Raw genomic sequence first — 27,668 nt, 5'->3', positions numbered from 1 at the left:
CCAAAGCGCCGTATTTGCAAATCTATATATATAAAAAGCAATTTCTGTGGGTTTGTTTGTTTGTTTGTTTGTTTGTTTGTTTGTTTGTTTGTTTGTTTGTTTGTTTGTTTGTCCACTATAGGCTCAGCCATCTTAAGAGCTAGAGAGCTGAAATTTGGCATGGATACTCATTAGGACCAGGAATGATGAAAAATGTTTTCAGATTTTCGGATGACCCCTTCTTAAGGGGGTCGTCCATACAAGACAAATATTGTTTTCGCGATATTGACGTTATTTATCGTCGGATTGTGACAAAAATTTGCACATAGGGGTTTTGAGAGATGAGAAATTGATTCCATGTATTGAATTTTGTGTCAGGGGTCGGCAAAAGGGGTCGTCCATATGAACTGTTCAGTGTTTTTACTATATTGACGTTATTATGCATTGGATTGATATGAAAATTTGCACATGAGTGTTGTGAGGGACGAGCAAACGATTACAGGTATTAAATTCAGAATCAGGGGTCGGCCAAAGGGGTCATCCATATAAACTTTTTTATGTTTTTACGATATTGGCGTATTTATGCATTGTATTGAGATGAAAATTTGCAGACGGGGATTTTAAGGAACGGACAATCGATTCCAGTTATCAAATTTAGTAGAAGAGGTCGACAAAAGGGGTCGTCCATAACAACTGTTCAATGTTTTTACGATATTGGCGTAATTATAGATTTGTTTTTGATGAAAATTAGCATAAGAGTATTTTGAGGAAAGATCAATCGATTCCAATTTTCAAACTCAGGGTCAAAGATTGGCCAAAGGGGTCGTCCATATAAACACTGTTTTTGCGATATTAATGCTTAAATACATTGGATTAAGACGGAAACTTGGTACGTGGGAGTTTCAAGGAACGAGTAATTGATTTCAGGAGTCGAATTTTTATTCAGAGGTCTGCGTAAGGGGTCGTCCATATAAACTGTTCAATGTTTTTGCGGTATTGACGTTATTATGCATTGGATTGAGATGAAAATTTCCACATAGAAGTTTTGAGGGACGCTCAATTGATTCAGATTTCAAATCTCGAGTCAGGGGTCGGCAAAAATGGTCGTCCATGTTATCTGTTTACTGTTTTTGCTATATTGGGGGTTATTCTGCGAGTCGAGTGACGTGACTCTTAAAATTTCACTTCTTTATACCGACTCCAGGAAAAGTTTCAGAGAAGAAACGTTAGTATGAATGAGCTCCAAAAATCGATCACACACGTGACTCTCAGAATAAGCCCCATTGTCTTGATTATACATTGGATTATAATGAAAATTTGCACATGAGGGTTTTACAGCACATGTAATTGATTTCACGTGTCAAATTTTAACAAGGAATCAGTAAAAGCGTTTGTCTTAAAAAAAAATCTAATTATTTTTTGCAATAATTACGTTGTTACGTTGTTGCTTCATATCGAGGCAAAAATTAAAAGACGAGTTTTGCAGGACGCGGAATCGATTCCTGATAACAAACTTTCTATTATACGGCAGAAAAGGGGGTCATCCCCATTTACTGTTTAATGTTTTCGCAATAATTGTTTTATTATGCATGAGATCCAGACAAAAAATCATTCACGGGTGTTTTACAAAACGGACAATTGATTTATGAATTAAATTTTTTAATAAGACGACAGAAAAGGGGTCGTTAATTTGCCTTTTAAATATTTTAGACATAATTTTTTGTTATGCATCCGAAAAAGATAAAAATTCGTACAAGGGTGTTCTCTTCGACAGTCAATCAATTACTTATTTTAAATTTCCATTTGGTAGACAAGCAAATAGGTCGCTTGCAAATTCTGTTTAGTATTTTTAGCAATTTTTTGGTGAAAATGCGTCCAAATTACCAACCAAATACAAAATCATCAGCTTTAAAGTTAAAAGCGAAACGAAGTTCGTACGGGATCAGCTAGTAATATTATAAAATTAAAGTGTTGTTCTCAACATTTATAAGGTAGTGTGTTGTGTACATAGACACTTTTTAAAACATAGGTACCACGAGCTTTAAAACTTTCGTTATTAAAAAGTTTCAATAAACTCCAATCATTAAAGCGCTCTTATTTTTTTATATCAAATCGTTTGGAGTCGTTCAATTGGCGTGTCGCTAGTGTGAAAAGCTAATCACATTATATGATACATTCAAATATTCCATAGATTCGTTACAAATTTAACTGTCGTCAAAAAATAGTAGGGGAAAATGTGGGGAATATAGCTGAAGATTTCTCTAATGGGATTCTGGATTTCTGATTTTTTTCTAGATGTGATGCTCAGTGAATTTCGTTTGACATCGAAAGCTTTGAGCATCACAACGAAATTCATTGTGCTGCTTAGTTGATACTCATCACGGTGAGTATCAATTGCAAATGATTATCTGAAATCTTGCAACTCTGCTTCAAAATGATAAATATAACGAAACTTCATGTAACAAAGAAGGGAATTCACTTTTAAATTTTGAGAATTTTCCAAGCTTTTCAGGAAGCCTTCAATTTATTTTAAAAAAAACTAAAATTAAGCTCAAATCAATTATCTTCCAAATTCTTGACATCAAGTTTTCAAAACTGAAAAGTAAAGGATTAAAATTTATCGGCTCAGATCTGATTCATGCAAACATGATCCAAGTTTATGATTTTTGTTTAGAATTTGGCTTTTGAAAAAACTGAAATACCTATACTAGTTATAAGACCAGGTACAAGTTTCTTTACCAGCCAATTTTTTCATTCAAAATCAATTCCATAACAAAAATACTGTAGAAGATATTTATTTAAAACTAGCAAACCCGGTAAACTTCGTTTTACTTTTATCTTAATAAATCGTTAGAAAATGTTTAACTTCATTTACACGTGCTTGTGAATCAATTTTCATGAAAATCGTGATAAAATTGTTCGAGCTGTGTCCAATTACAAGTTGATTTTGTATGGGAGCCTCCCTTCCATAAAAAGTGAGATGCTCAAGGCAATTATACAAACCATCTCTGACCCGAAAAACCCTTGGATAGGGTCGGACTTCGTTCCGATCGTTTATACGTGATGGTGTTACAAAGAAAGCGCCTCCATTTTTGTATATAAGGTTAAAATTTCATAAGCATGAAAGATTCCTTATTGAAAAGGCATCACTTTTCACCGATAAAACCGATAGAATAATTAACAAACATAACTAACAGTAAGTAAATTTTTCATTAAAATACGATTTCTGGAAGGTACAAAAAATATGATTTCCGAATCTGTATTCCAGATAAGAATTTTTAGAGTCAAGTTTCAGAGCTAACTTTCATTAATCTAAATTTGAATTCCGTAGTTCTGGTTCTCAATCTGAGTACATTTTTTAAATTGTTAATTTTTATTCTAAATTGTGAATTTGATTAAAATATGAATTTTGAATGATGAATCCGATTGTGAACTTAAGTGTCTCTAATAAACTATATAATAATAATCATTTTAGAACGCCATTTTGAAACTTTGTTATATTTAAACTTCAAATCTGAATACAGACCCCGTTCGATTTTGGCAACACGCCCGTACATTTTGTGTTGCCAAAATCGAATGTTGTCAAAATCGAACGGTTTTTTTATCTCAACCTTTTTTCAGTTTTTTTTACAAAATAACTGTTATTATTATTAAACACGTTATTATTGGTCAATTTTCGACCATTTGTAGTCATTTTTAATTCTTTTATCATGTTTTTGAAGCATTTTTCACTTTCCTTGTTTTGTTTATAAAATGTTTGTTTTCATTTGTCATATTTGCTGTTTTTGTCGTTCTTCATCATGTTTTAGTTGTTTTTTTGTCATTTTCAGTCTTTTGCTTGAATTTGTTTTTTATCTTTTTGAATTTTTCATCTTTTGGTCATTTTTGAGTACTTTATAATTTTGTAAAAAAACTTTTGATTTTATTGTTGCATTTTATCACCATTTCAGAACATAAAAATGTTTTTATGGTGTTGGTCTAAATTAAATTGGTCCTGTTATAACGAAAACTAAAAGGTAATGTTGATTCCAAAAAACTTTTTTTTTCATGTTCGGAGAATAATTATCAGATTATTGAAAATGCATGTGATTTAAGAAAAGCATGTATCCAATTCAATATGAAATTCAAAATCAAAATTGTACCAGGATTTCAAAGCAGCTTTTCATTTCTTATTTGAAACTGTTTTCTGAGACTTCTAAAATGATTTCGTGCAATGGCCATTTTCTTGTTTTTATTAGTTTTTAAGCTTTTCTTAGCAACAACATTTTTCATCAAAATTCGATTACGAATTTAAAATTTTGAGTGTATTATACTCTACTCTACTCTACCACGTTTGGTTTTATGAGACCCTCATGGAGGAAGGGGAGGGGGGGGGGGGGGGTTTAAAACCCCAAACTTCCTCCCGTTCCTACGGCCATAAAGAAGACTAAAATAGAAAAAAAATAGATTTTTTTTTAACAGAACTAGCTTTCAAAAATGTCTTTTTCACTGTTTGTTTCAATTAAAAAAACATTTATTTATATCATATTGGCAAAGACATTTTATGAAATTATTAAAATATCTATCAGATGGAGCAAAGCCTGCCATTTTGAAACACTTTTCAATAGATTCAAATTGTTTCGTTTGAAATGATTAAAACTTTTTTTTTATGAAATACTTAGCCGCTTTTCTTGTTAGAAAAAAAAATGAGCTAAAGAATGGGCAAAATCAAGACAAACTTCATTTCAAGCTTAATTAAATTTTGTGGATGATTTATTATGCAAAAATATCTTCTAGTTTACAAATGTAAATCAAAATTGAAAAGCGTTTCGCTAATTCAGGAATCGACCAAATTATCTCAAATTGATACTGATGCTTGGTGACCCAAAAAGCATAAAAAAAACACGTTGAAAGTAGTAAAAAAGTAATTTTTTAAAGCATTCTATTGAACGTGGTTCAATTCGGATTTTATTAAATAATGCGGTACCGTTAACGTATCCAAATTATTTGAGATTAGAATCCAAATAAACAAATATTAGTTTGATTTGACAAGGCATAGAGCTAATTTAGAATCGATGTTGCAATTAAAAACAAATACCTATCAATATATTTAATATTTGCTATTTCTTTTTTGAATTCTTTTTTTTTTCTAACCCAAGAAACAATTCAAATTTTGTAACATTCTGCCTGAACGCTTTAAAATTGTGCTAGATAAAGATAAAAAAGGCCATACTACATAAGTTTTAAAGGGAAAATTATGAAATTGTTATGAAAAAAACTATGGTATATGAGGACTTCACGCGGATTAACTTCTGGATATTTAAATTTTGATATTCTGGTGATGTACTGCATTATTTGTGCTTATGTATTAGTTCAACATTCCAATTTTTATAACATTAATAATTTGAATAAAATTTATTCGTTCTTTATAAATGAATGAATAATCTTTAAGTGCTTCCAACATTTCCACATATTTTTTTTAAATATAAGTTTATGGTTAGTTAAAACCCTTGTGTTATGTGAGGTAGAACCCATTTGAATTTCAGATTTCATATGGTTTAAGCTTGTTTAGTTGATTCTTTATGACTTAAGAGTTAATGAAGAATATACGACTGGTTTTGGAGAGCAAAAGCACTTAACTTGAGTTTAATCTCGACTGTTGAACGGAAATATTTTTTAAATAATATTATCGTGAAACATTCATGTGCCTTTAAGCTAGCTTTAAATAATTGTATACAATTTTTTGCGTTAAGAATCAGAGATCTTCTTTCAAAAATTATTTCAGATTTTGAGCTAAGAAATTTTAAATACCTTTTAAACTTATTCGGAAAAGAAAAGTTCCTAATTTTAGAAATTCGGATTAATGTAATTGGTACCTATATAATAAAATCAACTAAAACTTTGAAATAGTCACTCTGAATTCACTTTTTAACTACTGGTTTTTTAGTAAGTTCACTCGGTTCAATTTTTTTGTTTATCCGATATAAATAATATAATATGCAATAAAAGTCGTTATTTCAATCATATTTTATTTTTATTAAATCAATTTAAAATGTGAACAACACCTGTGGAATCTTGAATTTTCAACATTCTTGATCTTCAACTTGTTTTCACTTAAGTAGAATATTTCCAATAATCTGCTACTTGTTATTATTTATGAATTTTCTGTTTTATTATTTTTGATTTTTTTGTTATTTTTGTTGTTTTTGTCATTATTGTTATTTTTACCATTTTTGTTATTTTCGTTATGTTTCTCATTTTTGCATTTTTTAGTATTTTTGTCATTTTTGTAATTTTTGTACATAGTGTTTGTAATTTTTGAAATTTTTGTTATGTTTGTAATTTTTGTAATTTTTATCAATTTTTTTTTTTTTTTTTTTTTTTATTTAGGACCTTTTTTGTCATTCGGGTCCGATTGATTTCAGAATATTACAACATATTTTTACATTTTTTCGTACAGATGAATTGATTTTAAAAACTGTATCATTTTCGCCGCCATTTCTTCATTGTCAGCTAATGCTTCTCTAACATTTCCTGGGACTCCATGGTTTCTCCGTTCCTCATCCAATTCAGGGCAGAGTGCAATCACATGCTTCACCGTCATGACTGCATTGCACCTAGGGCACAAGGGGCGATCGATTCTGTCTAGCAGGTACGCATGCGTCAGCTGTGTGTGTCCAATTCGTAATCTAGCTAGGATAACGTCATCTTTCCGGTTGCCCAAGAACGCTGATTTGAATGGCAAAACCGTATTTTTAACCTCGCGTAATTTGTTGTCGAGGCTTCTGTACCACTGCGCCTGCCATTGGTCTGTAATGGCTGTTTTAACAATTTTTCGGACTTCTTTGAAGTCTACAATTTGCTGTAAGTCTTCAGGTGATTCTAAGGCACGTTTTGCTTCAAGATCAGCCTTTTCGTTTCCTGGAATTCCTATGTGGCTAGGAACCCAACAGAGAGCCACTTCCGCCCCCATTTCTACGATCCGATTGTGCAAGTTTTGCATGCAATCTTTCCACCTAGAGTTTTTATCAATTTGAAATATTCGTAATTTTTGTAATTGTTGTAATTTTTATAATTTTTGTCTTTTACGTAAATTTTGTAATTTTTGTCATTTCTGTAATTTTTGTAACTTTTGTAATTTTTGTAATTTTTTTAATTCTTGTATTTTTTGTAATTTTTGTAATTTTTGTAATTTGTGTAATTTTTGTCATTTTAGTAATTTTTGTAATTTTTGTAATTTTTGTAATTTTTGTAATTTTTGTAATTTTTGTAATTTTTGTAATTTATGTAATTTATGTAATTTTTGTAATTCTTGTAATTTTTGTAATTTTTGTAATTTTTGTAATTTTTGTAATTTTTGTAATTTTTGTAATTTTTGTAATTTTTGTAATTTTTGTAATTTTTGTAATTTTTGTAATTTTTGTAATTTTTGTAATTTTTGTAATTTTTGTAATTTTTGTAATTTTTGTAATTTTTGTAATTTTTGTAATTTTTGTAATTTTTGTAATTTTTGTAATTTTTGTAATTTTTGTAATTTTTGTAATTTTTGCATAAACTGGGTTTCGGTCACCGTTCCTTTTATCTTCTCGATTTTCGGTTGATTTTTCTCGGTGATTTTAAAAATAACTTCCATTTAGTTTACGTTTCGGTTTACTTTATTTAAAATTTTCAACCATCTTCAGAACTGTTTAAATAACGGAAAAAAAATAAAAAATTAACTTATCAATTAAAAATTTAAAAAATATCTTCTTACACTAAAGCTATTATACGCCTGCTGGGGCAATCAAATTTTAATTTTCGCAGTCACTGTTGTTGCTGCTGCTGCCGCTAACTGTCGACGCTACTACTGTTTTCCGCCTGACTTCCGCGTCGTCTTTTTCTCGTAGCTTTTTCCACAGACCGTTGTAGACACTTGAGATACCTTTGGTATCCTGTTGGATGTTTACCGCTCGATTCTCTCGCATTTTGATGTGTAATTTTTCGGCTATCCGTCGGTGGGTCGTGTTGGTAATTCTCTCCAATATTCTCGTTTTAGAGAATCCAAAAACATGGCCAGGACCGTTGTCTAAAGCGTGTTGCGCCAACCCCGTGGATTTTTGTTTTAGGCGTACGTTATTCTCGTGCTGCTTGATGCGTTTGAACAATGTTTGAGAAGTTTGTCCAATGTACTCGTTACCGCAAGAGCATGAGATGGCGTACACGACATTCGTTTGCTGCATTAACGGTATTGGGTCCTTGAGCTTCGTGAAGATGTTCGACTTAATTTTATCACACGGCTTGGGAGCAGCAACCAGATTGTATCTCCGCAAGATTTTGGCAACTTTTTCAGTCAAACGTGGTATGTACGGGAGCGATACGAAGCGACTGCCGTCCGGTTTATGTTCTTTGTTTTCCAAAGTGTTGAACATCAGATGTACTCTTTTTTGTATTATGTTGTCGACCATATTTTGCGGATAGTTGTTTTTCATGAGAATTGACTTTACTGTTACTATGCTGTTTTTTCTGTTTTTAGCATCGGACAGTTTTAACGCACGATCAATAAGCGCAAATGCTGTATTGGATTTGTGCGTATATGGGCTTTCAGAAAAGAAATCTAAATAGCGCCCATCCGGTTGCTTAGGGAACCAAGACTTTTCAATCTTCTCCCCTGTTCTGTGCAAAGTCATATCAAGAAAGCGAATTTTCGCATCATTCTCCCTCTCGATGGTGAATTTCAGGCTCGTGTGTGCGGAGTTAAATGTATCGAAAATTGTGTCCACATCTTCTTCCCGTGCAACGATGAAGCAATCATCCACATAGCGCCTGTACATCGAGATGTGAACATTCTTCTTCTTCAGTTTTTCAATACATTCTTGTTCAAGTTGTTCCATTGCGATATTTGCGGCGACACAACTTATCGGTGAGCCCATCGGAACTCCATGGATCTGTTCGTAAAATTTAGAGCTGTATTGGAAAAATGATGCACCCAATACAACCCTAAGAGCTTGTTCCAGTGAGCCAAGCGGGATGTCGGTGTATTTCCTTAGCTTGTGCCATTTTTCGTATATGTTTTCGCTAGACGTTACCTCGCTCTTCACAAATGTACCGACGTCGAGCACTTTCGAATACATATACGAAAAATGGCACAAGCTAAGGAAATACACCGACATCCCGCTTGGCTCACTGGAACAAGCTCTTAGGGTTGTATTGGGTGCATCATTTTTCCAATACAGCTCTAAATTTTACGAACAGATCCATGGAGTTCCGATGGGCTCACCGATAAGTTGTGTCGCCGCAAATATCGCAATGGAACAACTTGAACAAGAATGTATTGAAAAACTGAAGAAGAAGAATGTTCACATCTCGATGTACAGGCGCTATGTGGATGATTGCTTCATCGTTGCACGGGAAGAAGATGTGGACACAATTTTCGATACATTTAACTCCGCACACACGAGCCTGAAATTCACCATCGAGAGGGAGAATGATGCGAAAATTCGCTTTCTTGATATGACTTTGCACAGAACAGGGGAGAAGATTGAAAAGTCTTGGTTCCCTAAGCAACCGGATGGGCGCTATTTAGATTTCTTTTCTGAAAGCCCATATACGCACAAATCCAATACAGCATTTGCGCTTATTGATCGTGCGTTAAAACTGTCCGATGCTAAAAACAGAAAAAACAGCATAGTAACAGTAAAGTCAATTCTCATGAAAAACAACTATCCGCAAAATATGGTCGACAACATAATACAAAAAAGAGTACATCTGATGTTCAACACTTTGGAAAACAAAGAACATAAACCGGACGGCAGTCGCTTCGTATCGCTCCCGTACATACCACGTTTGACTGAAAAAGTTGCCAAAATCTTGCGGAGATACAATCTGGTTGCTGCTCCCAAGCCGTGTGATAAAATTAAGTCGAACATCTTCACGAAGCTCAAGGACCCAATACCGTTAATGCAGCAAACGAATGTCGTGTACGCCATCTCATGCTCTTGCGGTAACGAGTACATTGGACAAACTTCTCAAACATTGTTCAAACGCATCAAGCAGCACGAGAATAACGTACGCCTAAAACAAAAATCCACGGGGTTGGCGCAACACGCTTTAGACAACGGTCCTGGCCATGTTTTTGGATTCTCTAAAACGAGAATATTGGAGAGAATTACCAACACGACCCACCGACGGATAGCCGAAAAATTACACATCAAAATGCGAGAGAATCGAGCGGTAAACATCCAACAGGATACCAAAGGTATCTCAAGTGTCTACAACGGTCTGTGGAAAAAGCTACGAGAAAAAGACGACGCGGAAGTCAGGCGGAAAACAGTAGTAGCGTCGACAGTTAGCGGCAGCAGCAGCAACAACAGTGACTGCGAAAATTAAAATTTGATTGCCCCAGCAGGCGTATAATAGCTTTAGTGTAAGAAGATATTTTTTAAATTTTTAATTGATAAGTTAATTTTTTATTTTTTTTCCGTTATTTAAACAGTTCTGAAGATGGTTGAAAATTTTAAATAAAGTAAACCGAAACGTAAACTAAATGGAAGTTATTTTTGTAATTTTTGTAATTTTTGTAATTTTTGTAATTTTTGTAATTTTTGTAATTTTTGTAATTTTTGTAATTTTTGTAATTTTTGTAATTTTTGTAATTTTTGTAATTTTTGTAATTTTTGTAATTTTTGTAATTTTTGTAATTTTTGTAATTTTTGTAATTTTTGTAATTTTTATTATTTTTGTAATTTTTGTAATTTTTGTAATTTTTGTAATTTTTGTAATTTTTGTAATTTTTGTAATTTTTGTAATTTTTTTAATTTTTGTAATTTTGGTTTTTTTGGTAATTTTTGTAATTTTTGTAATTTTTGTAATTTTTGTAATTTTTGTAATTTTTGTAATTTTTGTAATTTTTGTAATTTTTGTAATTTTTGTAATTTTTGTAATTTTTGTAATTTTTGTAATTTTTGTAATTTTTGTAATTTTTGTAATTTTTGTAATTTTTGTAATTTTTGTAATTTTTGTAATTTTTGTAATTTTTGTAATTTTTGTAATTTTTGTAATTTTTGTAATTTTTGTAATTTTTGTAATTTTTGTAATTTTTGTAATTTTTGTAATTTTTGTAATTTTTGTAATTTTTGTAATTTTTGTAATTTTTGTAATTTTTGTAATTTTTGTAATTTTTGTAATTTTTGTAATTTTTGTAATTTTTGTAATTTTTGTAATTTTTGTAATTTTGGTATTTTTTGTTATTTTTGTATTTTTATCATTTTTATAATTTTGGTCATTTTTGTCATTTTTGTCATTTTTGTCATTTTTGTCATTTTTGTCATTTTTGTCTTTTTTGTCATTTTTGTCATTTTTGTCATTTTTGTCATTTTTGTCATTTTTGTCATTTTTGTCATTTTTGTCATTTTTGTCATTTTTGTCATTTTTGTCATTTTTGTCATTTTTGTCATTTTTGTCATTTTTGTCATTTTTGTCATTTTTGTCATTTTTGTCATTTTGTATGTATGTATGTATTGTATCCACCTTGGGTTTACGGCAGCGCCGCGGTTGTGGCAAAGAAAATAACCCACTCGTCCATCTTGGCTACCAAGCAACACAATCATAACCACTCAATGAGACTTCTAAAGGAATGGAATCGTAAGCAGAGGCACCAACGGTATCCAGGGTAAAAAGGGGGAAAGTCTCGAGAAGCTATAACCATATTGTTGACTAACCACGATAGCATGCAAATTATAATCCCGCCGCCAAGGCTTCCGAAAAAAGAGTGCGTCCTTATTTTACAAAAAGTAATCAAATACTTTATTTTTCTCAACCATGCCAAATTCCCTTGACATAAATTGAGGAACGTCTAGTATTCAATGCGGTACTAGCATACACGGTAACCCGCTCTTTTTGTAAAACGAGGATACCCAGATGCCCCTGCCCTTGTTGTTAAAATATATGAACGGTAAAATGAATAAGATATACTCAAGTAATATAATATAATACAGAATATTGTAATAAAATATAATGAAACAAAGTAATATGCTTATGCTTATGCTTATGCTTATGATACATACACAGCCAGATCTTGTCAGCATCCCGGTGAGTAGTAAAAGTACATTTACTACCCATCTTTACTCGGCCGGGCCCACTGTGCAGTATTAGACGCAGAGACAACTGGATCACAGGGAGGAAGAAACGTGGACAACAGTACCATACGTTTCCATGATTAGATATTTTTTTACGTTGGGAGCTTATTTGCTAAAAGAAGTTAGCTCCTGGATTCCGGTCCTTGGTTATTCCTCCTCAAATGGATGGAAATAAGGTTATTTCACACAGAAATTCAAAATTTTTGGCGGAATTTGATTTTTATCTGTTTGTTTCAAAAGCTTAAACTTATTAAAGTTATGATGTAAAATTTTGAATTTCTTTGTACCTTATCTCTGGTCATTGACCTTGGATATAGCGCCTTTGCCCGCTCTTGAAAAGAAACATTGATAAAACAGAAAAAAATGTTATTAAAATCTCCATAAAATCCTTTGAAAAAAAAAAAAAAGTTATCTTTTCAAAAGATTTTATGAATTAAAAAAACATCATTCACGTATACATACCTTTTGTTGTATAAATTTACTTTTTACTCCTTAGAAACTAGTTTTGACATCAATTAAACTAACTAAGATGAAACAAATTATCGGATTCAATTGTCTTACCAAAAAAATTGAATAAATTATTAGGCAAACATTTAATTTCGAAAATTTTATATCCTTCCCTTTCATCATAAAAAATTATTGTTCAGCAAGCCTTGACTTCTCCACGCCTGATTGCAAAAAAATGAATGAGAATACTAACATAGCGCAACAGCAGATTCTGTAGTATTTTTTCAATTTTTCTTCAAATGTTTTGTTCAGCAAACGGATTTAAACGTATTTCCTGATTTCATTGAAATACTTAGTTATATAGTTTGAAAAATTTTGAATATGATAATTAATGAAAAAAACATATCACTTAGCTTTATTTCCTGTATGGTTGAGCGCTGGGGCAAACATTTGATTTTTGTTCCGTTACGTTCTGCAAGCAGATTGGGAGAACGGATGAGACAGTAATGGGGACACAAGAAACCCGGATAGAAGTATTTTCAACATTTCCCAACTTCCCCAACACTGTTTTCACTTTCACTATTTTCACAGGTAAAACACAAATATTCGGGGATTTGTCAGATATTTTGCCTTGCGGATGATATTCCAAAACCATAATACTTTTAACATCCCTGATAATTTCACCTCGAACGTTTTCCGGCACCTTGTACTCTTATTCTAGTTCCGTCGGATGGTGGACTTTAATCAGTGTCACTTGAATTTCAATGAAGAGAATAAGTTTTATAAAACTACGGACGAAATCGCACAAATTTTCAGCGGACGAAAAAAAACGCGTGCGTTGCAACCAAATCGACGCCTACTTCCATATAATGAAACAAAGTAATATAAAGTAATATAAAACATAATTTGATATAAACGAATAAAGCAATTGACACAAAAATACAATATGATGTAGTAGGTATGAAAAATATAATATCTATGTGTGAAAAGATTTTACAATATTGTTTAAATTAACAATAGAGTTTAAATCACCTGAAAAATGACAATATATTGTATGACAATGTATTAGTTTGGAATCATGTTGAAGACATCAAACCGCAGGAATCCTTTTAAAACCCTGGAGAAAAATATATTAATAAAACTGAAATGCAAATATAGCCAGTAAAGTTCGATCTGGTCAAATCCTGACCAAATGTAAGAAAATGAGAAGCATGTACAAAATATTGATGTTCACATGCTGATCCATTCTCCTATAGCTGAAAATCATAAATAATCATTAAACTGGAGAAACATACCCAGATGCGCTAACCTACGTTATATGATTGTTTATATGTATAATGATGAATGTAATAGTATGAAAAACAATAATATGCAATATAATAATAAGAAAAAGGATAACATATGCATATAAGGCCCTCAGAACCGATGGGGTATAAGTAACAAAATAATCGATTTTCAGTTAGTAATGCCAGACGATTTTTCATACTCAAAACTGTATTTGATGATTTTTAAAAATTTCTGAATTTCATTTAAATACTTTAATGTTTGTTACAAAATGCACTTATACCCACATGGCTCTAAGGGCCTCATCTATATATATATATTTATATAAATGAACGTCTGTCTGTCTGGTCCCTACAGACTCGAAAACCGCTGGATCGATCAACGTTAATTAGGTATGTAAGAGTTTTTTAGGAAGAAGATGGTTCCTTAAATACTTTCAAAACTTAAAAATTATAATACATACGATTAAACATCTATGTGTGATAATGTTATTAGACAATTCACTCATTTTATAAATTACTATTGATGATTACTCACTGAAGGGTTAAGCTGAAAAGAATGTATCTAATAATTCGAGAAAATTAGGTGGAAGGAACAATAATCTGGAACGGCCACATATCAAGCAACAGTTTAAATGCTGGAAACCTAATGAAATAGTTTCATAGAATGGTATCATTTAAATTATTTCCTGTAAAAATAATATTTCTCTGAAACATAATAAAATATCTTCAAAATAAACCTTATATTTGAAGTTAAGAACGAATGATGCGCTTGAAAATGTAATAAAAGTAATGATTCACTGAAGTAATATATTTTGGATATAATGAGTGAACAAATGGTTTCAATAATTATTACTCTATATTAATGTTGATGGTTAACAAGCTGTAAAAAGACTGCTAGTTAAATAGATGAATATTCCGATTTCTCCACCTAAATCTTTAACTTATGATACATTGATGTTGGAATCAGAAATTCAAAATTATTAATGAGCAGGTCACAACTGTTTTCTATGTATCATTGATTTTTAATAGTTCCTGAAACTGAATAGATAACACTGTTAAGTATGGAATTATTTTATTCATGAAATGTTTTAATTCAGAAACCTTCACGAAGTTGAAAGAAAGAGATAGCAGAAAAACTCTGCAATCGTTGTACCTCGCTTGTGCCGGACTAGTAAGCTAGGTCTGTCATAAAAAAAAAAAATAATAAAAAAAAAACAGAAAGCATGACATCGCTGGTTCCGTTGCACATGTCTAAAGAAATCACTCGTTTCTGCGTGGTCATTAGAACTTAAGAGAACGGCTGCCATGGACCAAGATATTAGAATGAATTATGTCAGAATGTGTCGAAAAAAAAAGCAAAATCATGTACCTTAAAATAGTTTCAATTGTTTTGCTGCAATAAATTTTGGGCAAAATGTGTCATTGTGATTAAAGTTTATACTTAGCTTCGCGAGTGCTGATTGTACCATCCTCTTTCTTTCTCTCCCATCCAAAGACGCACACGGGCAGCATACCGATGTTTTTTCGATATTTTTTTTTTCTTCGTACCACCTTTCATTGATGATGGAATTCCCGAGCAACTCTTGACATCACCTGTTTCCCCCCGATTCAAATTTCCTTTCCTCGATCCCTTCATCCTAGTTCTTTTAAAATAAAACAGCACGATTTTTGTTTTATCGCTTTTTCATTCACTCCTCCTTAAACACCATTACATGTTCTTTCATATCCCGTTCATTTTCTGATTTCACATACGCACTATTCCATCAAAGTTGGCCATGATTTTTTCACACGAACCCACACAAAATCGGCCCACGCGTCCGTCCTCAAATGAAAAAAATATCGTATGTTCTACTGCCTCAAATGGTTTCACAACTAATTTTCACCACAATCGAACACCAAAAACTTTTGAGACAATACACAATTTCATCCAACAGCAAACCTAATGGTACCAATGAGAGGTACACAAAACAGAAAAACCGAAGCCTCAGCACCAATTATTCAGCATTAAATCATCGTGGGTGGAGTCCGTCGCGCCCGAAAAATTACTTATACTTCCAATCTTAGAATTGGAGAACCAATGGAACAATCGATCGAAAATCTCCCAATCCTTTCACTTCCTAAAAACTCAATCGAAAAAAAAAAAAAAAAAATTATCATCTCGCAAAATTCGCTTGAAAACCCGATCAGACTTCCGTAAGCAAAAGAAAACACGTCCACTCGGGTACGCGCACGGCACGAGACTCTGATTTTTGTCATTTTTGTCATTTTTGTCATTTTTGTCATTTATGTCATTTTTGTAATTTTTGTAATTTTTGTAATTTTTGTAATTTTGGTTTTTTTGGTAATTTTTGTAATTTTTGTAATTTTTGTAATTTTTGTAATTTTTGTAATTTTTGTAATTTTTGTAATTTTTGTAATTTTTGTAATTTTTGTAATTTTTGTAATTTTTGTAATTTTTGTAATTTTTGTAATTTTTGTAATTTTTGTAATTTTTGTAATTTTTGTAATTTTTGTAATTTTTGTAATTTTTGTAATTTTTGTAATTTTTGTAATTTTTGTAATTTTTGTAATTTTTGTAATTTTTGTAATTTTTGTAATTTTTGTAATTTTTGTAATTTTTGTAATTTTTGTAATTTTTGTAATTTTTGTAATTTTTGTAATTTTTGTAATTTTTGTAATTTTTGTAATTTTTGTAATTTTTGTAATTTTTGTAATTTTTGTAATTTTTGTAATTTTTGTAATTTTTGTAATTTTTGTAATTTTTGTAATTTTTGTAATTTTTGTAATTTTTGTAATTTTTGTAATTTTTGTAATTTTTGTAATTTTTGTAATTTTTGTAATTTTTGTAATTTTTGTAATTTTTGTAATTTTTGTAATTTTTGTAATTTTTGTAATTTTGGTATTTTTTGTTATTTTTGTATTTTTATCATTTTTATAATTTTGGTCATTTTTGTCATTTTTGTCATTTTTGTCTTTTTTGTCATTTTTGTCATTTTTGTCATTTTTGTCATTTTTGTCATTTTTGTCATTTTTGTCATTTTTGTCATTTTTGTCATTTTTGTCATATTTGTCATATTTGTCATATTTGTCATTTTTGTCATTTTTGTCATTTTTGATGTTTTTTTTTTATCATTTTTTTCATTTTTGTCATTTCTGACAATTTTTTAAATTTTTGTCGTTTTGTGTTTAACTGGGTTGATTTTTTTATGTTTATATTGATTCCCGCTTTGAGATTTTTCATGTTTTAAAACGAAATCATTCTATTTTAGAAAGTCTTCTGATCTAAGCCACATTTTAAATGGATTGTGATATGTAAAAAGAGCTACATCTCGATTTACTTTGAACTTTTCAGTAAAATTTAATCCTATCAAACCACTTGTATACAAAGAACAATCCTTATCGCTAAGATATGAGCTTTCGATACAGTTCTCCTCCTTTGTTCCTGTCAACTATCTTAAATATAGTTTCAAACGTTAGTATCGCCTAAAGTCGTACAAAATTCAAATAATCTCACGTTGCCTTCTCATTCAGTACATCTTCAGGATGTCTACAAAATATTTGCCATCTTTTTTGGTTGCCGATAAACTACTTTTTTCAAACCCAAATAAGACAATTCAATATACATTTAAACTTTTTTTTTGATGAACACATTCTTTTTAGAAAACGTAAAAATGCAGCTGGTTCTTCATTCTACATGCATTATATGTGTAACCAATATCTACTTTCAACCGTTACAGGGACGGGACACACAAAAAACAACACGTTGTCCAAAAATATACAAGGTTTTTGATTGCTTTTCATTCCTTTCCGTTTGTAGTTTGGGTAGCTTGTTTGCGCTCGCCTAAGATATGATACAATTTTTATTGTCTTTCTCATAAGGATGGCTATTCTGCAGTTGCTTCCGCTTTCGGGCGCAGGCAAGCGAATTGTTTGGCATATAGTGGATTCGGGTTCCACCGTAGGTCCTTCGCATCGGCAGCTCGTACACGGTGTCGTCCGCACTGGACGAGCTGGAGGAACAGGTGGAGCACACGCTTCGGCTGTCGGAATCGTCCTCCTCGCGTTCTTCGACGTCCGGGTCGACGGATTCCGAGTGATGGTGTCGGCGACGGCGAGGAGACTTCCGACTGCTGCTGGTGGAAGCCGATGAGGAATAGTGATGGTTGTGTCGGTCCTCGGAATAGCGATCCGAGGATGACCGGTGATGACTGCTACCATGGTGGCCGGAGCGACGTTTTGAAGACTTTGAAGATCGCGATGATCGGGACGTTCGGTTGCAGTAGCTCTTGGTGCGGGGTAGCGAGTCTTGGAAATCTCCCTCGAAGCGGACCTCCTTTTTGATTACTGGAATGGTAGAAAGTGGAAAAAATGATTCTAACATGTTTGTTTGAGAATTAATTTTGAGAACAGTAAAAGTTCAACTCTTTTACTATAGATTTTTTTTTGTTTTCATTACTGACACTTAACACCTATGAGGCTATTCGTGTTATTTTTAAAGAAATGTCAGGTTTCTTCTGACCAAACGAAGAGTGAACCGATTCTGAGCGTCAAAACTGCGATGATATGCGCAACGCCTTCAAACATTTAGAATTCGGTTGGAACTGGTAACTGGACAGTGGACAGCTGTCTACATCACAAGGCGTTTTTCCATCCAGGAGATAGAGGTAGATCCTGGGACGGATTTTTTATTGCAAAAATTATCGGCATTAAGATGGAACGATCGGAGAGTTCAATACCATGTCGCTGTAGTGATAAGAGGAGACTTCAACGGTTGAGCTGTTAACTTGGTAGCAAACGCAACAACCTTAAAGGCCTTCGAGATACTGAAGGTTGAGGCTGGAGCTGTGTAACATTGGAGCAGCCAGCACTTTATCATAAACACGGAAAACTAGACAGAACATTATTTAGTGATTGCGAACCCATCACTTATAACTGATATGAACTGGAGAGTGTGTGGCGGTTACACGCCCAGCGATCACCAGGCGATACGCTATAGCATAAAAGGCCGGCAACCATCGATCCAATTGCGATCAAAGATCAAAGATTTTGATCAGGAAGTCTGTGTTGAAGATATTAGGACTAGCAGTAGGAGCTGTTACAGAACAATGTGCCACAGTGTAGATGACAATCCATGGAGTCAAGCTTATAGCGTTGGACTGGTGAAATTAGGTGGCTCAAGGTCGCCGATCAGAAACTCCGAAAAAATTGGAGGGCGCAGGAGTCCACGACATCGAATCAATAACGAAGGAGCGACTTGTAATTATCGCTTACTAATTTGCGGTGAATAAGGTGGACCTAGAACCTGGGACGGAATTCCAAACTCAGTGCTAAAGGTGGTGCTTCAGACCATTCCGGATACTCTCAAGAGTGGTGCTACAAAAGTGTCGACGAGGAATCTTCTGGATAGGGAATGATTTCTGGAGAAAGAACTCACTCTTTAGTAATGTGCAGTACTGCAAGTTTTCGTAAAGCATCCTCGTGCTTACGGCAAGTGAAAATGTTTATCAACCGAATAGAACAGAACCACGGTATCACATTTATTTCCCAGTGAATTTGAATGTGACTAAATATGAACCTCATGGTAAAAAGAACGTCCGAACGTAAATAATTCAAGAATTTCACACTCCCAATTTTTCGTGTACGTAGATATTTTGACAGCCGCGAGCTGCGGCCAAGATTGCCGAAATAAATTCTGTGTTCTTGAGAAAAAAATTCTGACTCTGTGATTTTACCCAAAAATTCTGTGATAGATTTCTGTGATGCTATTTCCTTGAATTTCATAGAAAATTCATAATAACTTGTGACTTTTTCACATTTTAGTTGGATGAAATCAATTACCATTACCAATCTTATCACACTTTTTTAATTCAAAGTAAGAGATCCAAATTTCATAGTTTCATAAATAAAATAACTTCAAAAATCCATTCAAAATTCAAAAATTCTGTGAAATCTGTGAAAATTTCAAAATTCTGTGTTCTGTGACACAGATTCTGTGATGAAAATTTGCTCAAAATTCTGTGAAATTACAGATTTTTGTGCGATTTTGGCAACCTTGGCTGCGGCACGTGTATTTTTCTCTTAGTCATTCTCATCATTCTCAGTCGGCTGACAGTCAGTTGCTCGAGGGATTTTATGAAAAAGAAAATTTTTCGGTGCTGTGCGAACCGGTGAGTAATTTATATCGAAATTTGCAAGCCTAAACTGTCTCAGAATTTTTTTATACTGATTTTAGCCAAATATATCCCAGCACATAACTGCAATTGGTGCATTATATGCTTTCTTATTGGATGCCGGGAGGGGCTACGGGATGCTGGAATGCGAACTAAGCCGCGCCAGCGAGTGATTAACGAGTTAATAATTAAGTGTGTGAGTTAGTAATCATTTGAATAAAAAATAAATCTCAATCAATTTAGCGTTTTGATTAAATGATGAAATTATCAAAACAAGTAAAAAAAAATCTCACCATAAAAACCGATTTTTATTTCAAATCTGAATATCTGATAATCTGATATTCATGGTTTTACCACTGATCATACTGACAGGCCACTTAGAACAAAAGTTCGATCAACGAAATCTAGAGTCCAGTCAGTATGATCAGTGGTTTTACTGCGAAGAACTGAAAACTGTTATAACTATAAACTTTATTTTTTGAGTTTTTCAATGTATGAAAAATCGCCACCATGACCGTGACCATGAAACGCTACATAAAAATACCCCTTTTTCATGGCTAATTTCGACAAATCGGTGACAAGTATGGTAGAAAAATATAAATAACAATGGGCTTTCACAATATCGAGGACAATTATAATTATTGTGTAAACCATACAGGTTTGTGAATATGAAATTCATGTTTTTTTCACGGTGCAATCCTATTCGGGAAGTCAATTAAATGTTCACTTGTAAACCAGAACAAATTTGTTTCAGTAGACTGCTGCGGAAGTTTCCTTCGCTTAGGCCTTTCTGTCACTCTTGTTATTCAATCAGTTAATGCAGCATTCAATCAGTGTCATCGAAAGTTGCTGATAATTTCAGTGCGCGTTTGTTTTAGCCATTTTCGCGAGTCGTAAATTGGGGTTCGAATAGAGAACACTACCTACTTGAAAACCGGTAAGACTAACAAGTTTATAAGCAAGGTTGCCGAAATTTTAGAAAAATCAGAGATATCCCAGAATTTTGGTTAATCTTTCATGACAGAATGTGTGACACAGTTGAAAGAATTTTGTGAAAAATCACAGAATTAACAAAATTTTAAGAAATTGTTCTAGGTTTTTACTGTCAGGTGCTCAAATAAATCGTCAGGTAGATCAAAGCTAACATCAAATCAAATTTGAACACTAATGACGATAATCAGTCAATATTATAACAAGAATATCTTGAATCAGTTTAAACAGCTTTAGGAGTAACATGTTTGAGTCTTTTTATTCTTTCAAAACAAGCGTACCCACAGTCAGGTGCTCAAAATAAGTAAAACTGCATTTATGTGGAATCCTGGACCTAATTTTTTTTTACATTTTGTATTGATAACTTAACTATAAATCACAAAAAATAATTACAGAATTTCTGCAAAAATCACATAGTACGAGAATTTATTTTGTCGAAAACACAGAATTTTTTGTGGCAACCTTGGTTATAAGATAAATATAAATTTCTTGAGGATTGAATTTATGGCAATTAATAACGATAAAAGTATGACAAATTTGACAAAAATCTGACAAATACGACACAATTATGACAAAAAGTTGACAAATGTATACCACCACCAATGACAGAACAATGACCAAAATATCATTAATGTGGTAAAAACATGACAATATAATGACTAAAATCTGACTAAAATTTAAAACGTTTAAACATGAAAATGACAAAAATCGGACAAATAAGGCAGAACAAATATGACCATTCAATACAATTGACAAAATACAAAACAAAAAAAAATTCGAAATTTCGACAAAAATATGACAAATATGACAAAAATATGTCAAAATTTAGACAAAAATATGAAAAAAAAATTAACAATAAAGTGATAAAAGTTCGATAAACCTTTGACAAAATTATGACAAATGGGATAAAAATAAGCCAAAATTATGACATAAATCGGACAAAATTATTACCTACAATAAATTGACAGTAAAACTACAAGACATGGAAAACTTATGACAAATGTGATAAAAAATCAACAGCAATCTGACACTTTTGTTATATTTTTATAACTTCTCATATTTTTCCATAGCTTGACACAGCCGGATTTTTATCATTTTATTGTAAATTTTCGTCACATTTCAATCATTATTTTGCCACATTTGTCCAAATTTTGTCATATATGTTTTATATTTTTATCACAATTTTATGTCATAATTTTGTCATGTTGTGTCATTTTATTTTCCTTTTTGCGTCATATTTTTACCACACTTGCCATATTTTCGTTACCGGATTGCCTATATTTTGTCATAATTTTGTCAAATTACTAAATCTTCCCACCCCACTCCTTCACATCAATTGTTTAAGAGGTTTTTTTTTAAATTTTTAAATCCTTCAGAAAAGCGATTTAAGCAGCAATTTTATAATCTCATGAACCTGCAAAGATCCTGAATGTATACTGACCAGACCATCGATAATGCCGGTTGGTGAATGAGTGTGCGCTGTGCAGACTGCTTCCGGTATTATTGTGCTTTCTGTTCATGATCGTATGAGCCCAGTTGGAATTCAACCGACCGATACACTGCAAAAAATTCAACTGAATATTGCAAACTGACACTGGTTATTTGCAGCACTGGTAATATGGCTCGGTGTTATGGCAACAATTATACAATACAAAAAAAAAACGCTGATATTCGGATTTACGGGCGATATCGTGCTCATGATCGTTGTCGAAACAATCGAGGTGGTGGGAATTTTTGCAAGGGTCGCAGTAGAAATGGTTAGCATTTACATTCAGGGAGTTAAGCTTCAGGTTGCCCAATATGAAACCGAAATTATACTCGGGATCAGTAAAAAAGTTGTGCCGCACATGAAGATTACTATTGGAGGACACACAACATCTTCGAAACAGCAGTTGAAATACCTCGGAGTAATGGTAATTTTCAGGGATAGAAAAAAACTTTTAAACTTCATTTTACCATTTAACTCGTATTTTATTTACAGTCCATATGTAAATGCCCGCACCTTGGCCTTAACCCCGGCCATAAGATTCTGCACAACCTTTGAATCAACCGTTTTTTGCATGTAAACCCATACTTTCTTCAGTTCCTCGACTGTCTTCACTATCTTAGGTCGTTTAAGAAAGTGCTGCTTTATAATCACATAATACTTCTCGATGAGGCGAAGCTCCGTAGTGTTGGGAGGGTTGAACATTTTCGGCACTAAATTGACCTTATTGTCTGCATACCCCTTCAGCACGTCCTAGGAGTAGTGGCATGAGGCCAAATCTGTCCAGAAGATAGTTGTTGCACTCTTTCATGTACACCTGTCCGTTCATCGTGTTCTGGGTCACGAAAGCTGCACTTCGCTTCCCGCACGTGCAGATGGCTTGCCAAACCAGGAATTTCTTCGCAAAATTTGGACATCTTCTGATTGCGGACATGCTCCGGAACGCTGAACTTATCCTTGGCCGTGAAAAACAGGTTGCAGGGGATCTGTTTGAAGTCAGCCTTCACATATGTTTCGTCGTCCATGATGCAGCATTCAACTTTCGTCATCATGTTGAGGTACAACTTCCTGGCACGGGTTCTGGCGGACTTGTTCTGCTTCTCGTCACGATTAGGGGCCTTTTGTACCTTGAACGTTCGAAGCCTAGCCTTAGTTTTGGCCTTCTGGACAAAACTTCGGCTTAGGTGCAGCTTCTTAGCCACACCTGAACGGAGGCGTTCGGGATTCGGTTGAAAGCCCCAACTACGCGGTTGTGATTTTTGGTGTTGTACGGAATACTTTTTTCTTAACTTCTGGGCTTCCTACCAGTGGTCAATCGTTCCTCGAACCGCTTAACACTAGAAGGACCGGCAAATTGAATATACCTATTCGGGCCGTGACCAGTCAAAATGACTGGTAAAGGGGAAATTTTTTCTATCAAAATATTTTTAAATTTTTTCTTTTGAAATTATTTTGTTATTAATTCGATAACATTTTTGTTATAAAATTGAAATATTTTTTCACCATGGGTGCCCGGAATCACCTCAGTTTGGCATAGTTGACGAATGCGTGTATGTCATAAAATGAATACATCAAATAATTATCAAAAAATTGAAACACATTATCAATCTAATAATAAAAACATGTTAGATGGCTATGGTTATTGACCATGGGTGCACGGTTTCACTTCAGTTTTGTTTTAGTAGATGTTTTCTAGCATCCATCGCTCTGAAGTTTTTCAACCCGATGCCTATAAATTATACCTGATATTGTAGGTTTTGAAGCATATTTTTTATATAAGTAGAGCAATTTACCATGGGTGCACGGATTCACCGCCATTCATCCAAAATCAATTTTTTTGCATGTTAAAGGTAAAGAATAAAGACTTTTAAAGACTCAAATGAAAATTTGTGTTATATACATGGTTTTTCACTATGGGTGCACGGATTTTAATCAAATATTGGACTTTTTGCAATTTTTTAAAAAGCATTATTACAAATCTTAACTAAACCAAAGTCGAAATCATGTCTTTCATGTTGAGACATAATTATTTAAATAACGATTTTTATTTTAAGCTCCGTTTTTTCATTCCTGGAAAAGAAATATTTCAATTATATCTTGAAATAATAAATTTATTTATTTATTATTAAAAAACAGGGTTTTGCCATCGTATATTTATCTGATAAGATCTGATCAACATCCAAGAAATTGGAAAACGGTTATCATGGATCGAGTGAATTTTAGGAATTATATGCATCAAGTTATGTCGAGCGACGGATAACAGTGGAAATAAAAATAATGAATCAACATGGTCAAATTTACACATTGATTTGTTTTTCCTTAAAAGTTTTTCGATTGACTAATGTTGCATTTCAAATGCCTATCATATCTAACTCAAAAATATTTTGTGTTCTGAAGCAAGTTGTAAACTATTTATTTCTATATAATTAACAACGGCGAATTTACAGCCATTCCGTGCATCCATGTTTAAAAATCTTAGCGCCAATGTGGTCTATCAGATAGACTGGCGTGAGTCTAGTCTAGGTATGCCAGGTGTACTGGGTTCGATTCCCGGTATCGGCAAGAAAACTCTAGGGTTCAAACCCCGTAAGTTGCCGACAGGTAAGATCTGTTTCCTCGTATAATAAGAATGTTCAATAAGTTGCCAGCTTTATACACGGGTGCCGGAATACCTGTAAGGGAACTTGAATTGGAAATTTGTCGAACCTAATAATCTAAGAATGTGAACACATACTTGGGCAGAAACTGCGGTGAATCCGTGCACCCATGGTGAATAACCAACGTATGAAGAATAATCAAATATAAAAAAAATCATTTAAATTGTTCAGTTTCATAGACATAAGATCTTCAAATTTGAATAAATAAGTACACAATTCATAATTATTTTACTCATACTAGTTCAGTATAAAACATATTTATCACCTAAAATTACTCGATTACTCGAAAGGACATGTATTAAAACTAACATAACTTTTACAAATCTTGATGAAATTTCGCCAAATTTTGACAGAAAGTTCGATTATAGTTGAGCAACAAAACAGACCAAAAAAATTGGGAGTCAAGTGCTTGAAGCGCCACACAGCGGTCGATCCGAGAACTTTTTCTACAAATTTCCATGACTTCGCATCGAAAATCAATAATTTCATAGCTAATGACACACTCCTGCCCACCATAAATCAACTAAGGCTCTTTGTCTTGAATGTAGATTGCAAATTTAACCAAGAGCAAGCGAAAAAAATTTATCTTGTTTAAGTTATAGGTTTGTAAATTTTACCAGTCATTTTGACTGGTCACGGTCCGAGTGTCCATGGCGAAATTTTTCTCGCTTACTAAAAGAGCTAGAAAAATAAAAAATACACAGTATTGTAGAGATTCAAAATTCATGAAAAGTCGTATTTTTTGCGAATTTTTAGAGCGTAGTGTTTAAAAGATATTCTACAAACAAAGTGTCCCACCAGTCATTTTGACTGGTGCGGTCTTTCTAGTGTTAATCGCTCGCGACACCGTGGAATTCCCAAAGTTTTAGAGATGGAACGATGCAAGAGATCCTTGGTCTCGCGATGAATGCGCAAAATTTTGTCACGCACAAGCTGTTCTTTCGATTCCATTTCCGCGAGTTTTTATCGCAGGACTTTAAAACTTTCAGAATGTAAACAATGCACTATGAACTAAATCCACCCAAATTTTCATTAAATTCTACCCAACGGTCAAAAAGTTAAAGCAATTTCATTGTGTGGCTATTTCATCGTGGACGCCCTTTATAAGTGCAAGCCTCCCTGTGGTGTAGCATCATAAAATGATACCAAAGGACACATCATGAATCCCAAGGTGGTTCTAGTGGGACGAACACACGCACGGTAGCGAAAACATCCGGCTGTTGTAGTTATACACAAATCTTCATTTTGTAGAAAAGTGGAGAGTTATTAATACATCTAGCCCTCATTAATACGGAAAAAACATTGTTGTCTGAAAACTTGTATCGAGATGACAAACAGTTTGGAGAAAAGGATCACTAAATGAAACTTACCAATAGGAGGTGGCGTCGGCAGCTCCACGATCGAATGCGACACATCCGAAGCATTGTGAATCGCGTCCTCGTCGTCTTCGTCCTCCGGTATGAGCATCGCCACGGTCGAGTTCAGTATCCGGGGATGTAACGAGTGATGATGCTGCATCGATTGCAAATACTGTTGCTGCTGCTGCTGCTCATCTGCTGCACTGGTTATTGCACTTGCATTGTCCAACGGGCTATTGGTATCGTCGTCGTCGTCGTATGAGGGAATCGCTGGGGACCCGGTTAGTTCCGGCATCGAGGAGGTGATGGTCGGATTCGTTTTGCCGAGCGATGATGAGGTGACATCCGGCTGGTTTTGGTTATTGGTGATGGATGTGATGGAATGGTGATGACTTTGATGCTGATTTTGATGATGGGGTGTTTGCTGCTCCATGGCCTGCCAGTTGTCTAAGCTTAGACTTAGATCGGTCAGGTCAAGGGGTTGTCGACTTCGGTCTTTGTGAAGCAGATGGTTCAGTTCTGGAGAGCATTGTTGGGGGAGGGAATCGTGCTGTGCAGATGATGTGATGTGATGATCGACAAAGTCGCTCTGCTCGGTGCAGGGATTGGTTCGGGAAGATACGGGTGAGGTGGCTCCGCTTCCATACAGGGTACTCTCGTGGTCAATGGAAGACGACGGAAGGTCCGCGGGAACCGGACTCGAAACGTTGGTGGACATTTCGGCGTGCGAATGTTTGGCAGGACTGGAGTGCGGGGTGCTCCTTTCGCTGATTGGGCTTTGCAGCGGTTCGGGTGACTTTGGCAAATGCGGGGAATATTCGGTGGGATCGTCACTTCGTTGACTGCTCCGAAGGCGAGAGTTACGAACGAGACCCGGAACTACGGTTGGCACGGAACCATCGGATGGTGTTGGAGGTTCCCCTTTGCTGCACGCTATCGAGCAGTAGATCTCTCCTCGTCGAGGTAGAAATGGGCGACCCAGCAGCGAACATCGACAGGTACTACAAGCGAAACAGTTATCGGTGGCATGCCAGTGTTGGCCATCGTGACTCATCTGGCCCTGATCTACCCCAATTGGTTCGCTACAGAAATCGCAATATTCGGCAAACATCGCGTCGAAACAGTGCAAGCAGTACGGTTTGCCATCTCGCATAATGTACCTGAAATAATTGAGGAAAAAAGATTACCGATTGTATCACAAAT

At 33.9% G+C, this 27,668-nt stretch overlaps 2 protein-coding genes across 6 annotated transcripts in view; one reads left to right on the top strand and one right to left on the bottom strand.

The window, feature by feature from the left end:
- Positions 1–9,243: 9,243 nt before the first annotated feature.
- LOC129751990 (uncharacterized) lies at positions 9,244–17,090 on the top strand. The gene is made up of 2 exons (XM_055747783.1): positions 9,244–10,306; positions 17,074–17,090. Exons 1-2 carry the CDS (start codon positions 9,244–9,246, stop codon positions 17,088–17,090), a joined length of 1,080 nt encoding a protein of 359 aa, XP_055603758.1.
- Positions 17,091–17,172: 82 nt separating this feature from the next.
- LOC129751382 (protein prickle-like) overlaps positions 17,173–27,668 on the bottom strand; it is a 131,884-nt gene continuing 121,388 nt past the window's right edge. For all 5 annotated transcript variants that reach the window (XM_055746859.1, XM_055746860.1, XM_055746861.1 and 2 more), the window contains 2 exons: positions 26,478–27,625; positions 17,173–18,148 (listed from right to left, as the gene is read on the bottom strand). In XM_055746859.1, the coding sequence (XP_055602834.1) occupies positions 17,646–18,148; positions 26,478–27,625 (1,651 nt within the window). In that variant the 3' untranslated portion in view covers positions 17,173–17,645. The remainder of the gene's footprint in view (positions 18,149–26,477; positions 27,626–27,668) is intronic.

The sequence above is a fragment of the Uranotaenia lowii genome, chromosome 3 (genome assembly GCF_029784155.1).
Source record: "Uranotaenia lowii strain MFRU-FL chromosome 3, ASM2978415v1, whole genome shotgun sequence".
Classification (NCBI taxonomy): Eukaryota; Metazoa; Arthropoda; class Insecta; order Diptera; family Culicidae; genus Uranotaenia; species Uranotaenia lowii.
This window is presented reverse-complemented; position numbering and strand designations above follow the sequence as displayed.

Coding starts and splice junctions, on each gene's coding strand:
- LOC129751990 (XM_055747783.1), top strand. CDS start 9,244: ATGGAACAACTTGAACAAGAATGTATTGAAAAACTGAAGAAGAAGAAT.